Source organism: Anarhichas minor, unplaced genomic scaffold (assembly GCF_050575085.1).
Source record: "Anarhichas minor isolate MPS153535 unplaced genomic scaffold, ASM5057508v1 ptg000016l, whole genome shotgun sequence".
NCBI lineage: Eukaryota > Metazoa > Chordata > Actinopteri > Perciformes > Anarhichadidae > Anarhichas > Anarhichas minor.
Genome location: NW_027466462.1, coordinates 2,447,077 through 2,462,849, shown reverse-complemented (window position 1 = coordinate 2,462,849; position 15,773 = coordinate 2,447,077). Strand labels below are relative to the sequence as shown.

The window sequence follows — 15,773 nt, the reverse complement described above, 5'->3', positions numbered from 1 at the left end:
TCTGATCTTATCCTCATAGGGAGTCCATGCCTCGGGATATGTTGATTTATTAAATACTTTATTACTGATGCGGCGTCCTCTTTTTTAGTGGGGACTGCCTCCACCCACTTTGAGAAACAGTCGACTATTACTAACATGAACCTGTAACCCCCAACTCGTTGTTCTTGTCCCATGTCTCTAGGATCGATCAGTATCTCTTGCCATGGCGCTGTAGGAACTGGATAGCTGCCCATGGTTGGTTTTACTGTTGGTTTAGCATTATGTTCGTTACACTGTAGTACATTAGTACGTCTCTACCCCCCTCTTTTTTCTGAGATAAGGCGGCATTGACAATGCCTGCTTTTTCAGAAACATCCAAATAGAAAGGCAATGTGTAGTCTGGCACAGAGAGTGAGACAGCATCGGACAAGGAGTAACGGAGCTGTTCTGTCTGTGTATGCTGCGATGTAGTGTCTGCTGTAGCCTGTCAGGCCTAGAACAGTGAGCATGTCTTTTACTGTGGTAGGTTTTGAGTGGTGCAGGATTGATGTTTTATGAGCACTAGAGAGGCCAGAAGAGTTTTGAGCAACTTCTCGGCCTAAGAAGGCAACAACCTGTCTGCAGAGTTGAACCTTAGTTTTGCTTACTTTAAACCCGCAGGCAGCCAATCGTGCGAGCACCTGGTGGCTTGCACTCATGCATGTCTCTGCTGATGGAGCAGCAATCAGTAAGTCGTCCACATATTGAATTAACAATACGTCCTCAGGAAGTTCAAGAGTTGACAAGTCATGTTTCAAATGTCGGTTAAACAGTCCTGGCGAGAGAACCAAACCTTGTGTCAGTCTGGTGTACGTGTACTGCTGTCCCTGGAAAGTAAATGCAAATACCTCTTGTAAGGCTGGGTCAGGTGGAAGACAGAAAAATGCATTTGCGAGGTCAATGACAGTGAAATGTGACTGAGCAGGAGACAATGATGAGAGAGCAGTGTAAGGGTTGGGCACGGACATAGACTGTGTGGTGATCAGCCTTAAGTCATGAACCATTCTGTATTTATCAGTGTTAGGTTTTGGGACAGGGAGAATCGGTGTGTTCCACGGTGAATGGCAAGGAACCAAAACACCTGCTTTGAATAGGCCATCAATCGTGTCTTTAATACCTGCTTCCGCTTCAGGTTTGAGAGGATACTGTGTCCTCCAAATAGGCTGCATATTTGCCTCGAGTGCAAATGAAACCGATGAGTGTGTGCGGTGACCCACATCCGTAGGGGAGGTGGGTCAGGACAAGAGAATCAGGACGCGATGCAAACATGGTTTCAGTGAAACCATGACACCGATCCAATGTGGTTTGTGGCAAAACAACTGTGTCATGTGTGTGATGTGTTATTTTCCAGCTGTTATCTGAAGGTGAAAACATGATGGCAGGGCACTGAGTAGGCTGCTAATCTGTCAACTGAGACAGTCCTTTAGTCATTGGGCCCAATTGCCTGGCTTCATGCCTGGCTTCATGCAGAGCCAGAGAGACGTGAGGGGAGCTGTCTTCTGATAATTCATACCATTTTAGCTGTTCTTCTGTTAAGGTAACTGCAGTAACAACACCCTCTCTTCCCACAAACAAACAAGGTGATGCTATGTGCCAAACACCTCCTGCAAGTTCAGATTCAAAAGCCTCTGTGTACAAATCGTCAGGCGTAAGTAATTCAGGGTGACATGGAGGGGATCAGCTGGAGGAGCATATGGAGCACGCTGTGCAACCCAGGGCTTCCAAAGCTGGAAAAGGGAGAAAATGCCTTGTGAAAAGTCTGAGTGCCCACCTGGGTCAAGAGAGGCGATACTGCTGTAGTGGACATTGTCATTTTTGGCAAAGTCTTTGTCATCGTAGAGTATCTCGCCCCACAGTCAACCATCATGTCAACAGGTGTATGTAAAACAGTACACCTTAACATGGGGTCGCTCAACCCACTTTGTGGAGCGTTGGGGTTGCTTGGGCACCCCTAGTGGTTGCTCTGCCAGGCCTGAGTGGGCACCGCCCCTGTGAGGCAGGCTGGGCTGCTGTTGGGCTGGCGGTGGTGGACCTCCCCCTCTGGGCGGGGCCCAGTGTGGCACTGGGCCACACTGCTGTTGGGAGGGGCCCTGTGGGCAATCACGAACCCAATGGCCTGGGTCTCCACAGATGTAACACCCCTGACCTCCTGGGCCTCCTGGTCTTCCCCCTTGCTGATTTGACATATATCTTCCCCTGCCTTTCCCTCTAAAGCCCTGAGATGGTCTTTGATAGCCCCTCTGAGGCTGCCGCCATTGCTGTGTTTGTGCAGACGGTGGCTGATAATACTGTTGCTGTTGTGATTGTGGGAAGGGGAAAGTGTGTGGCTCAGCTTGCTGAACAGGCATTTGTTTAGCATTAGCTGATTTTTTTTCTTTTAATTTTGTGCTGAATCAGCATCACGGATCTGCGCCTTTAAGAGACGGACTTGAAATAGTTTAAGCTCCTCCTCTGTCTCTACATGATGTATACAACTAATGCAAATGAACCATAAACATGAAATATCAGATGAAATAATCAGCATTAAATACATCTGTATCAATAACCTAGATAATTAACGAAAGCACAGGTAAATATGACTAAATCTATGGTTTAAATACACTTATACTGCCATCTAGTGGTAGAACGGGTGAACACTTACTTTGCGTGTCCTTACCGGCTACACTCTGCGTTCACTAAATCAGCACAATACAGTGGACAAACAAATATCAGTGCGAACAGCAACATTTATGTGAACGCAAACATGACTTTGATTAAACTATATCACGAACTGTATTGCATCAAACAATGCAATCAATACAATTCATCTGACTGTGTACATGGATAAATGAATTTTAAACTGCATGTAGTCAACTACTGTTGCTAATGAGTGAGAGGGAAATTAAACTGAAGATGATCGAAAGTCAAATATTAATTTTAAAACACGGATACAAAGAGCGGTGATTTATGCCGTAGATCAGTGCTCTTTGTATCCGTGTCTTTACATCTGATCCGTGGTGTTTACACAGTATTCACGTCATACTTCCAGCTGTTTATTCAATCAGGATCGGCTTTATTGGCCATGTATGCGTAAGTCTACATGGAATTTGACTCCGGTTTACACATTGCTCTCAACTTACATACATGGAATATACAATAAACAAGAACAATATAAAAACAAGGACATTAAAGACAACAAAGGACAGAGGAACTAAGATAACATTTACCTATGTACCATATAAATATATATCGAAGAATATTTCATGAACATAAAGAACAATGACAGTGGATTTGGGATGTTAGTGTGGTGGTAATAGTGCGAATGGAGGTGCAGTGTGTCTGATGAGCTGTCCCTGTGTCTGGTGGTTTTGGTGTACAGAGCTCTGTAGCGCCTACCAGAGGGGAGGAGGTGGAACAGCTTGTGTCCAGGGTGTGATGGGTCTGCACTGATCTTTATATATTATCTCACTATATTTCCATTCTTGTACTTATACCTGCACTATATATTTAGTCATTTACTGCATACATCTTGTCCCCCTAACTGCTTACATATTACTCGTTATTCTGTGTATTTCTTTGCACTGCATGGTTAGATGCCAAACTGTATTGTCACTGTGCTTTGTGCAGTGACAATAAAGTTGAATTCAATCTAATGAGGATCTAAAATATGCATTGTCACCTGTAGTTAACGCATATGTTTGTTCCTTTAATATGGAGACATGGTGTGAGGGAGAGCGACAGATAAATAATAGTAATGTTGGAAGAGACCAGAGAAGAGATGAAGGTGTCCATCAGGTTGGACCGGTCTCTCTCTCTCTCTCTCTCTCTCTCTCTCTCTCTCTCTCTCTCGCTCTCTCTCTCTCTCTCTCTCTCTCTCTCTCTCTCTCTCTCTCTCTTAAATCTCTGCGTGCTGATTCATGGAGGAAACAAAAGTCACACATTGATGTTTGAGGCTTTCTCTCTCTCTCGCTTACAGATCTTTCTATGCAAATACAACATCCAAAACCTGTTTTAAACAAAAGAAAAGGCGGTTAAAGACGATGTAATGACAGTTAGGAAATGGGTTGTAAAAGAAAAGAGGAGGAAGGAAGGAGGAGGGTAGCTCATCTGCCTGAACTACTCCGACAGCCCTGGCGGAATACCGTTCATTCAGTCACCGTGCACCACTCCTGGATCTTCTTTTAAAATCAACATTGTCAAGTCAATTTTTTAAGACATTTTAAAGCCTAAACTGTTTATTGATTCATCAAATAATAAGCAGATCATGACAAACAATTGCAAACCCTGTTAAAGTAATAGTCACATTTTCATGGAGTATTCAACCCGTTGGTTTGTACAGAAGCAGAAGTTGCCCAATGAGATTTTACAGATACAAAATTAATAATATGGATAGATAGATAATTATCTCATATTCAGGGATTACTTTATTGACTTTGTACAAGTCCTGTAAAGAAAACTGTTCTTTTAAGGTAAAGGTATAATCTGTGAAATGTTTGGTTAAATTCATTTTCGTAAAACGTCTAAAGACCATGCATAATAATCTTACTTTTTGAAGCCAAGAAGAGAGCAAACCTTGATGTGGAAACAGGGTTAATTATTTGACTTCTAACTCTAAAATCAGAGTTGTATCTCAGATACTGAAATATTTTTATGTTTATGTTTGATTAGTTATATGTGCCTGAACTACACCCGGGGGCCTTTTCTATTGATTCACATTCAGAATTAAAAGTTTTTGCGGTCGATGCGCTGCTGCTCCATCTGCGACTTTGCTTTTTCTTTTTGCAGGAGAATGTGCTCCGCAAACTCCCTCACGGCTCCCATTCCCCCGGCACTGTGGCAGGTGTACTTTGCAGCATTGATGACGACCACCGGAGCGTCTCCAGGCACTGCACTTAAACCGGCCAGGTTCAGACAGCTGATATCCTGTGTGTCGCTACCTGAGAGGAGGCAAGACGGAGAAATAAACATCACATGTGAATATAAAGACCGATTATGAATTAAGGCTTGTTGCATGAGGATCAAAATAAATCCACACCACGAGGTGGCACTGGTTTATGTTTGCAATCCAAGAAATTAAAGTTTCTGCTGAAATATTTTTGGATTACTAAACCATTTTTAGCTACGACGATGTATTAGAGCCACTGTAGGTTAAAAATAATGATTACAGAGCCGGGGGTTAGGGGCAATATTCAGAGCACTTAAGTAGTAAAGATATGAAAATAAACTTGGATATTATCCGAGATTAAAGTGGTAAATGTACAATAAAGAACATGCCAATTTGGAAGATTATAAAGTCACAAATGTACAACATTATGAAGTCATAAATTTACAAAAAAAGCTGAGATATTCTTTGAGATTGAAGTGGCGTTTAATCTCGACATGGTTTGTCATGGATAGAGCGCAACACTACATTCTTAAAAATACTTTAAAAGGCTTTACCCATGTACGCCACATCCTTCCAACCCAGCTTCCTCTGCTCCACCATCGGCCTCAGATCATTCAGGGGCTCCTCTCCCACCGAGATGACCTTGCAGCCCGTCCTCTCGGCTAGTTTGTCAGCCAACGACTGGGTCACGGAGTCCAACTTGGACGTCAACAGCACAACCTGGTGGAGCCAAGACAGAAGGTAGTGTGTGGCCACATGACATAAGCCAACTCACTGGTGCTTTTTAGAGTTTAGACTAGTTCCAACCTCCATTGCTTCTTTCTGCAGCATGCGGATGCCCGTGGTGTCTCTGATATTAATAGACACCATCTCCTCTCCGGACTTGGACAGGAAGATCCTTCCTTCCGTTAAACATCCGGAAACATTGCAGAACATCAGACGAACCACCTCTGGCGTGGTCCGACCGAAGTAGCCATACCTGAAGAAAGAAGCACGGATTGGATAAAGAGTGGGAAGACAAATGATCGACTCAGGTCTGACTTTTCGCTGAAAGACGACATAGCAAGTATACCTTGTAAAATCTATGCAAGACTGTATGAAGATAACTGGGGTGTGAAATTACAATATCCGTCCCCTTTTTCTGATCCTCCCTCCACCACTAATCCTTTTCTGTACAGTAAAGATGCTGTGTGCAACGTTTATTTTGATAGTTTCTATTTGTGAATTGCACTTAAGAGGATAGTTATTTAACAAGTTGAATTCTCAAAGAGGCAGACCATTAAATTGGCAAAATAAAAAGACCACAAACATTGATGACCAATATCATCGTCCAATCTGCCAACCCTCACCGGAGAACCCTCTGTTCCGCCACAGGCCAGTCGATGTCCACATCGATGTCCACGCTGAACTCTGGCAGCATCTCGTAGTACGCTACCTTACCGCCCTGGAGAGACCGAAACAGAAACTTGCAACATTAAACCGTATGAAATCAAATTGTGGAAGAAGGTAAGTTACAGCTTTTTCGCACAGCCTCACGGAAGAGATATTTTCCGTGGGCTGTATTACTGGTATTAAATCCAACATTGGTTACATGTCAGTTACCTGCACAAGTGCCGTATTCACCATGGCCTCTTTGAGGTAGATGTAAAACGAGCCGTTCTCACACAGCTCTCCATCCCAGTCCTGACGGCGCGGACGGTGGGCCGGGTCCAGGTTGAACGCCTTGGTAACCTCCCCAGCTAGAAGGGAGGCAGGGTAAGGGTTAAAAAAAAGGTCTGTTCGACAATACATGGGGATGTTAATATGTTGCAAAATGCAAAAGCAATGTGAGAACTTGTAGAATAGTTCTCTATAAAAATGATCCCAAATGCGTAGATTTATATTTACATAAATACAATGACAGCAGTTAAACAAAAAGGCAAAGAGAAGAAGAGAAAAGAGGAACACTCAAAACAAAGCCGCCGCAGTAAAATACAGGAACTGTTTCTCCATCACACAGAAACCCGATTCGTCCAGCCGCAGTTTTGGTCTGTTAACTGATAGTTACAGTTCCCAACCTTTCTCGCGGTGACTGATCTAACCACAACACTATTACAGCAGCATGGAACTCTGAAGTCCGTAAACATACACAATAACACGACACAGTACAGTAACTTAGAACAAAACAAAACAAGGTGACAAACACACTATGACCTATCTCTGCCCAGACACAAGCCTCTTACTCTGAGATGGCTTTGTAGCAGTCGATGTGTTACTGTGAATGGATTTTTTCTTCCTGACGACCTGCAAATGTCGACTTTAACAGGAAGAGAAGTACAAGTTCTCTTCCTGTTAAAGTCGACATTTGCCTCTGAAGAATGGGCTTCTTCCTTCTGCAGGTTAAAGTGGTCCGCTTCTCTTTCGAGGTCCAAAACAGTCTATTGTTCGTCCAGCGAATGTAGAACTATTCCTAGGTTTTCTTAACAGCAACAACGTTGTGCGCGTCCCCTTTCATGCGAATCGAATTGCGTGGGATGGCACAGGGCCGGAGGTAACGCAGATTTTTATAATCTCAGTGATGCCACAGGGAGCCCCCTGTGGTGCTGTGGCCCTCGTCCAATGGGACTTTAGTGTTGAGTTTGAACCAAAAATCACACGTAGGTGAGATTTAACGTCTGGTGGGGCTTGGTGTGATTTTAACCCAAATCGGGCTGTTGAACCATATAAGCCCAACTCCCTTTGTTCCAACCACATGGTGAAGTCCCAACAATGGGTTTTACTGGTTAGGAGTTACCTTTTTATGTGTGTATTCAACTCAAGCTGACTATATTGTATTTGAAGTTCTTTTTTTTAACAGTTTACTTATTTATTATGCCTTTACTGTTTGATTATTTATTGTACTTTGTTTTCTACTGATGTCTCTTGGTGCACCGCTCACTTTGCTGCTGTGATCCAGCAAATGTCCCCGCTGAGGGACAAATGAAGGATTGTCTTATCTTATCTTGGAGACACGCCTGGTGTCTACAATTTTCTTTTAGACGTATCATGACGGTGAATCAAACAAGCAAAACTTGAATAACAAGTTGGAGACATGCCACATATGAGTGACATGGTCAACGGATTGCTCAGTGACATAAAACTCCCTTCCACCACAATGACAAGAATGTTTGTGGAGGTGCTGCTTCCAAAACACTGTCACTGTGAATAAAGAAAGAAATAACACACTTTGACTCTGAAAAGCATCCCCTGCTTTATGGTCTGTTTGACTCTAAATGGACCATCATTTACTAAATGAATATCATGCTGTATTGAAGAAGACTTGGAACTAGAGATTGAGACCATAAACTCATGTTTACAATGTTTACTGAGGTAATAAATCAAGAGAGAAGTAGAGTCATTTTCTCACAGACTTCTACACAATCAGACTTCTTTTTGCAACCACAAGAGTTTGCAGATGAAGTGTTGTGCTGTTGAAGAAATGTGGATATTGTTGTTGGCTTACATCCTTTCTTGACCTCCTGCCAGCGGAACTGGTGTCTCCTGACCACGGAGAAGATGGAATCAAAGCCCTGCTGCGTGATCATCTTCAGGGCCTCCGTCAAATGGAACGGGTGGAGACACGGGGAGGTAGCCTGGATGTTGCACACCACATCTATCTCTGTGAAAAACAAATTCACTATAATCACAAATTCACTATAATCACACAGCTGCTTTGTGTCCGCTCTGAGGGACCTTGTCACTGATCAAACACGTCGTGGCGGTATTATTACACCACCCGGGCCTGATGTGGCACAACAGGTTGCACATCCTGGTGTCTGGGGACATACCTGGGTTGAGCCTCATAAACTCTTGAATGGTTTCCAGGGACGAGGAAGAGTCTTTGGAGACTTCAAGGCTCCTGCGGTGCACCTGGGCGCCCCAGGATTTTGCCACCTGCTCGATCTCGTCATGGTCAGTCGAAACCCAAACACTGAGGAAATGAAAGTGTGCCGTCATTGTAATAATCTCTTCATATGTGATTACTTCAATATGTATTTTCTGTCTAACTCATGTTTTGACGCTTTGTCTTACTTGTTTTTCCTTCTCATCTTTAATCTTTTTCTTCTACAGATTAATTTAAGTCGTGAAGGAAAATAAAAGGTTCAACTCAAACTATTTTCTTGTAAAGTTTATCATTTAAGATGCAACACATTTAGTGTAGGTCGCCTTTATTAATGAGGCCATTATAAATAAAGTACAGAAGGAAAACAACATGAATCTATCTCAAATAATCATTCGGTTCATTAAATGTCAAAAAAGGTGAAAATTACTCCATCATAAACCTTAAATCCTCGTTAAATAAAAAGCTTATATTGTCCAAATAACATTCCATAACAAGAACATTTACAAATACATACGCATATAAGTAAGTCATGTGCAGTGTTTAAAGGTCATTGTGTCAATATCATATCCTGCAATAATTGTATCTACCTGTCGAACATGTCGGAGTCCACAGCAGCCCTGAGCACCCATCCGAGGAGCGGGACCCCGGCTAACATTTTGATGTTTTTTAGGGGGATCCCTTTGCTTCCTCCCCTCGCCAGAATCAAGGCAGCTACGTGTCGCTTCCCGTCCGCTCTCAGGTGCTTGCGTTCGGGTTGCGATCCGTCCTTCTCGCCGTTTTCACCCGCTGGGCATCTTTTCCTGGAAGCCATAACGACTCAATTTCACTTAAAAATAATGTTCGTGGAGCGCCACTCATACACGGTAGTATCTGACCTGACACGGTGAGTCCGTGAAACAGTAGTACAGACAGTTCTCTGAACCAGGCAAACCGGAAAAAGCAGTTGCGGTGTTTCGCTAAATGTAGCGCCTCCAAGAGAACACACAATATGTGTCATGATTAAAATGGAGCAGCAGATAAAGTTTGCTGAATCCACGTCTTCTTCTTTTTTAGTGATAAACATCGCCATCAGTGTCAGTGTCATTTGCTTTTTTTCGTATTCTGATCATTATGAAAGTTCATCACAATAAGTACAACCATGGTCAAAGAAGTTTCACATGAGACAGAATTCAGATTTTAATTGGATGTTGATTATTGCAGACTGGTCACAGAAAATAGTATCCTCCACTTATTGTGACACTTACATTACATTACAGTCATTAAGCAGACGCTTTTATCCAAAGCGACTTACAATTCAGATTCTATATTATTTCTACACCGTAGGCACAGCTACAGGAGCAATTTCCTACACTTCCTACACTTATTTTTAATGATATGTTTTACACGCTCCTGCAGGTTCCTGCTCTACAACATCAGGAGGATTCTCCCCTTCCTCTACTTCTCAAGTCTCTTAACTGCATCCCCGTTTCCCTCACTTGCGTCCTTTCCTTGCGTCTTAGTCCCGCCCACCAGGGATGCATGGAGGAAACCATGCGAGGAGAGAGGAACGAGGAGATATGTTTTAAGTAACATGAGACGTCCTTTCTTCAGTTGCGTCACGTGAAGCGACGTCTGTTTCTGATGACGGAGGATCAGCTGATCACAGCTGGATCAGCTGTCAGTCGGCTTTAACAGCTGGAGAGACTTTTGATAAGTTTGTGTCTGTTCACATGATCACTGTACTTAATAACAGTAACTAATAATACTAATAACTAATAAAGACACACAGTAATCACCACTGTAGAGGTGTTTCTCTCTGTAGTCTGTTAAACTGTGTTCTGTGTTCTGTTTATAAGCACAGGATCCATTTCTACCGGCGGAATGCGATCGTCTTATTTACGAATAATTTGTGTCTGTACGTTTTGAAATTGTGACTGTGGCGTCATTATTAAATAACCCAGAATATGATTATTGTTTCTCTTAAATGATAAAACTCATCACTCAGGAATGATGTAAAAAGTGTTTCATCCCTCCAGCTCTCTCTGACTTTAATTGTATTCATAATAAAAGTTATTGAGGGAAATATCAGATCATGAAAACACAAATCTTTCTAATAAATGAAGAAAGTTGTTTGTGGTCGTTTTGTTGTTCAGACTACAATGAACATTTATTTAAACCAGATGTTGAATCAGAAACCTAATCAAATATAAAGCTTGAGTTTAATCTGTGATCCGTCTTCACTCTGGTGTTAAACTCCAGTCAGTCAGTCAATGAGGGGGCGTGTTGGCCGTTAAAAGACTTCCTGGAAGTCTGTTCTCCTGGTTCCTCGCTCGTGGCTCCTCCGAGGTCCCTCCTCCATCCTCGATCGAGGAGCGAGGAAACGACAATTAAGAGACTTGAGAAGTACCCACTGACGAGACGGCGCAGGTGCTCATCCAGGCTCTTGTCATCTCCCGCCTGGACTACTGCAACTCACTATACTTGCCGGAGCCCTGGCCACGGCTGTTATCTTATTTAGGTTCTGCGCCTGTTGAGAGAGGGAAGCTACCAATGTTGTTAGTGCATCATACTTTACCCTCTATACACGATAGCTCTACAGGCTCTTTCAGAGGGCCACTGGATGCCGGTCCTGGCATCCTTCTTCCTGTTACTAATTCATGGGGAGAGAAACCTGCCATCTTGTCCTTGAGAGTTCTGTTTGCTCTCTCCACCTTCCCCTGAGACTGTGGGTGATACACTGAACCGTAAGAGTGCCTTATGTTTAACGCAGCCTCTACCTTTTTTAGGTCCTTGCTTGAAAAATGTGTACCATTATCTGATCTTATCCTCATAGGGAGTCCATGCCTCGGGATATGTTGATTTATTAAATACTTTATTACTGATGCGGCGTCCTCTTTTTTAGTGGGGACTGCCTCCACCCACTTTGAGAAACAGTCGACTATTACTAACATGAACCTGTAACCCCCAACTCGTTGTTCTTGTCCCATGTCTCTAGGATCGATCAGTATCTCTTGCCATGGCGCTGTAGGAACTGGATAGCTGCCCATGGTTGGTTTTACTGTTGGTTTAGCATTATGTTCGTTACACTGTAGTACATTAGTACGTCTCTACCCCCCTCTTTTTTCTGAGATAAGGCGGCATTGACAATGCCTGCTTTTTCAGAAACATCCAAATAGAAAGGCAATGTGTAGTCTGGCACAGAGAGTGAGACAGCATCGGACAAGGAGTAACGGAGCTGTTCTGTCTGTGTATGCTGCGATGTAGTGTCTGCTGTAGCCTGTCAGGCCTAGAACAGTGAGCATGTCTTTTACTGTGGTAGGTTTTGAGTGGTGCAGGATTGATGTTTTATGAGCACTAGAGAGGCCAGAAGAGTTTTGAGCAACTTCTCGGCCTAAGAAGGCAACAACCTGTCTGCAGAGTTGAACCTTGGTTTTGCTTACTTTAAACCCGCAGGCAGCCAATCGTGCGAGCACCTGGTGGCTTGCACTCATGCATGTCTCTGCTGATGGAGCAGCAATCAGTAAGTCGTCCACATATTGAATTAACAATACGTCCTCAGGAAGTTCAAGAGTTGACAAGTCATGTTTCAAATGTTGGTTAAACAGTCCTGGCGAGAGAACCAAGCCTTGTGGCCGTCTGGTGTACGTGTACTGCTGTCCCTGGAAAGTAAATGCAAATACCTCTTGTAAGGCTGGGTCAGGTGGAAGACAGAAAAACGCATTTGCGAGGTCAGTGACAGTGAAATGTGACTGAGCAGGAGACAATGATGAGAGAGCAGTGTAAGGGTTGGGCACGGACATAGACTGTGTGGTGATCAGCCTTAAGTCATGAACCATTCTGTATTTATCAGTGTTAGGTTTTGGGACAGGGAGAATCGGTGTGTTCCACGGTGAATGGCAAGGAACCAAAACACCTGCTTTGAATAGGCCATCAATCGTGTCTTTAATACCTGCTTCCGCTTCAGGTTTGAGAGGATACTGTGTCCTCCAAATAGGCTGCATATTCGCCTCGAGTGCAAATGAAACCGATGAGTGTGTGCGGTGACCCACATCCGTAGGGGAGGTGGGTCAGGACAAGAGAATCAGGACGCGATGCAAACATGGTTTCAGTGAAACCATGACACCGATCCAATGTGGTTTGTGGCAAAACAACTGTGTCACGTGTGTGATGTGTTATTTTCCAGCTGTTATCTGAAGGTGAAAACATGATGGCAGGGCACTGAGTAGGCTGCTAATCTGTCAACTGAGACAGTCCTTTAGTCATTGGGCCCAATTGCCTGGCTTCATGCCTGGCTTCATGCAGAGCCAGAGAGACGTGAGGGGAGCTGTCTTCTGATAATTCATACCATTTTAGCTGTTCTTCTGTTAAGGTAACTGCAGCAACAACACCCTCTCTTCCCACAAACAAACAAGGTGATGCTATGTGCCAAACACCTCCTGCAAGTTCAGATTCAAAAGCCTCTGTGTACAAATCGTCAGGCGTAAGTAATTCAGGGTGACATGGAGGGGATCAGCTGGAGGAGCATATGGAGCACGCTGTGCAACCCAGGGCTTCCAAAGCTGGAAAAGGGAGAAAATGCCTTGTGAAAAGTCTGAGTGCCCACCTGGGTCAAGAGAGGCGATACTGCTGTAGTGGACATTGTCATTTTTGGCAAAGTCTTTGTCATCGTAGAGTATCTCGCCCCACAGTCAACCATCATGTCAACAGGTGTATGTAAAACAGTACACCTTAACATGGGGTCGCTCAACCCACTTTGTGGAGCGTTGGGGTTGCTTGGGCACCCCTAGTGGTTGCTCTGCCAGGCCTGAGTGGGCACCGCCCCTTGAGGCAGGCTGGGCTGCTGTTGGGCTGGCGGTGGTGGACCTCCCCCTCTGGGCGGGGCCCAGTGTGGCACTGGGCCACACTGCTGTTGGGAGGGGCCCTGTGGGCAATCACGAACCCAATGGCCTGGGTCTCCACAGATGTAACACCCCTGACCTCCTGGGCCTCCTGGTCTTCCCCCTTGCTGATTTGACATATATCTTCCCCTGCCTTTCCCTCTAAAGCCCTGAGATGGTCTTTGATAGCCCCTCTGAGGCTGCCGCCATTGCTGTGTTTGTGCAGACGGTGGCTGATAATACTGTTGCTGTTGTGATTGTGGGAAGGGGAAAGTGTGTGGCTCAGCTTGCTGAACAGGCATTTGTTTAGCATTAGCTGATTTTTTTTCTTTTAATTTTGTGCTGAATCAGCATCACGGATCTGCGCCTTTAAGAGACGGACTTGAAATAGTTTAAGCTCCTCCTCTGTCTCTACATGATGTATACAACTAATGCAAATGAACCATAAACATGAAATATCAGATGAAATAATCAGCATTAAATACATCTGTATCAATAACCTAGATAATTAACGAAAGCACAGGTAAATATGACTAAATCTATGGTTTAAATACACTTATACTGCCATCTAGTGGTAGAACGGGTGAACACTTACTTTGCGTGTCCTTACCGGCTACACTCTGCGTTCACTAAATCAGCACAATACAGTGGACAAACAAATATCAGTGCGAACAGCAACATTTATGTGAACGCAAACATGACTTTGATTAAACTATATCACGAACTGTATTGCATCAAACAATGCAATCAATACAATTCATCTGACTGTGTACATGGATAAATGAATTTTAAACTGCATGTAGTCAACTACTGTTGCTAATGAGTGAGAGGGAAATTAAACTGAAGATGATCGAAAGTCAAATATTAATTTTAAAACACGGATACAAAGAGCGGTGATTTATGCCGTAGATCAGTGCTCTTTGTATCCGTGTCTTTACATCTGATCCGTGGTGTTTACACAGTATTCACGTCATACTTCCAGCTGTTTATTCAATCAGGATCGGCTTTATTGGCCATGTATGCGTAAGTCTACATGGAATTTGACTCCGGTTTACACATTGCTCTCAACTTACATACATGGAATATACAATAAACAAGAACAATATAAAAACAAGGACATTAAAGACAACAAAGGACAGAGGAACTAAGATAACATTTACCTATGTACCATATAAATATATATCGAAGAATATTTCATGAACATAAAGAACAATGACAGTGGATTTGGGATGTTAGTGTGGTGGTAATAGTGCGAATGGAGGTGCAGTGTGTCTGATGAGCTGTCCCTGTGTCTGGTGGTTTTGGTGTACAGAGCTCTGTAGCGCCTACCAGAGGGGAGGAGGTGGAACAGCTTGTGTCCAGGGTGTGATGGGTCTGCACTGATCTTTATATATTATCTCACTATATTTCCATTCTTGTACTTATACCTGCACTATATATTTAGTCATTTACTGCATACATCTTGTCCCCCTAACTGCTTACATATTACTCGTTATTCTGTGTATTTCTTTGCACTGCATGGTTAGATGCCAAACTGTATTGTCACTGTGCTTTGTGCAGTGACAATAAAGTTGAATTCAATCTAATGAGGATCTAAAATATGCATTGTCACCTGTAGTTAACGCATATGTTTGTTCCTTTAATATGGAGACATGGTGAGAGGGAGAGCGACAGATAACTAACAGTAATGTGGAAGAGACCAGAGAAGAGATGAAGGTGTCCATCAGGTTGAACCGGTGCTCCTCTTTTCTCTCATCTCTCTCTCTCTCTCTCTCTCTCTCTCTCTCTCTCTCTCTCTCTCTCCCTGACTTAAATCTCTGCGCGCTGATTCATGGAGGAAACAAAAGTCACACATTGATGTTTGAGGCTTTCTCTCTCTCTCGCTTACAGATCTCTCTAAGCAAATACAACATCCAAACCCTGTTTAAAACACAAGAAAAGGCGGTTAAAGACGATGTAATGACAGTTAGGAAATAGGTTGTAAAAAAAAAGAGGAGGAAAGAAGGAAGGAGGAGGGTAGCTCATCTGCCCAAACTACTCCGACAGCCCTGGCGGCATACCGTTCATTCAGTCACCGTGCACCACTCCTTCACAACTGCTCTGACCTCCGTTCAACTGGAGGAGTTAACAGCTGACAAATGCTGCTGCATAGGTTTTGGTTTCTAAGTCTATT

General features: G+C 43.5%; 1 protein-coding gene across 1 annotated transcript; it reads right to left on the bottom strand.

Annotated features, from left to right (window-relative positions):
- Positions 1-4,259: 4,259 nt before the first annotated feature.
- Positions 4,260-9,562, bottom strand: LOC142950667 (N-acylneuraminate cytidylyltransferase-like). Its single transcript, XM_076092225.1, has 8 exons — positions 9,332-9,562; positions 8,689-8,831; positions 8,364-8,519; positions 6,485-6,621; positions 6,232-6,326; positions 5,690-5,861; positions 5,437-5,602; positions 4,260-4,934 (listed from the first exon to the last, which is right to left on the bottom strand). Exons 1-8 carry the CDS (start codon positions 9,553-9,555, stop codon positions 4,720-4,722), a joined length of 1,308 nt encoding a protein of 435 aa, XP_075948340.1. The 5' UTR covers positions 9,556-9,562; the 3' UTR covers positions 4,260-4,719.
- Positions 9,563-15,773: the final 6,211 nt, after the last annotated feature.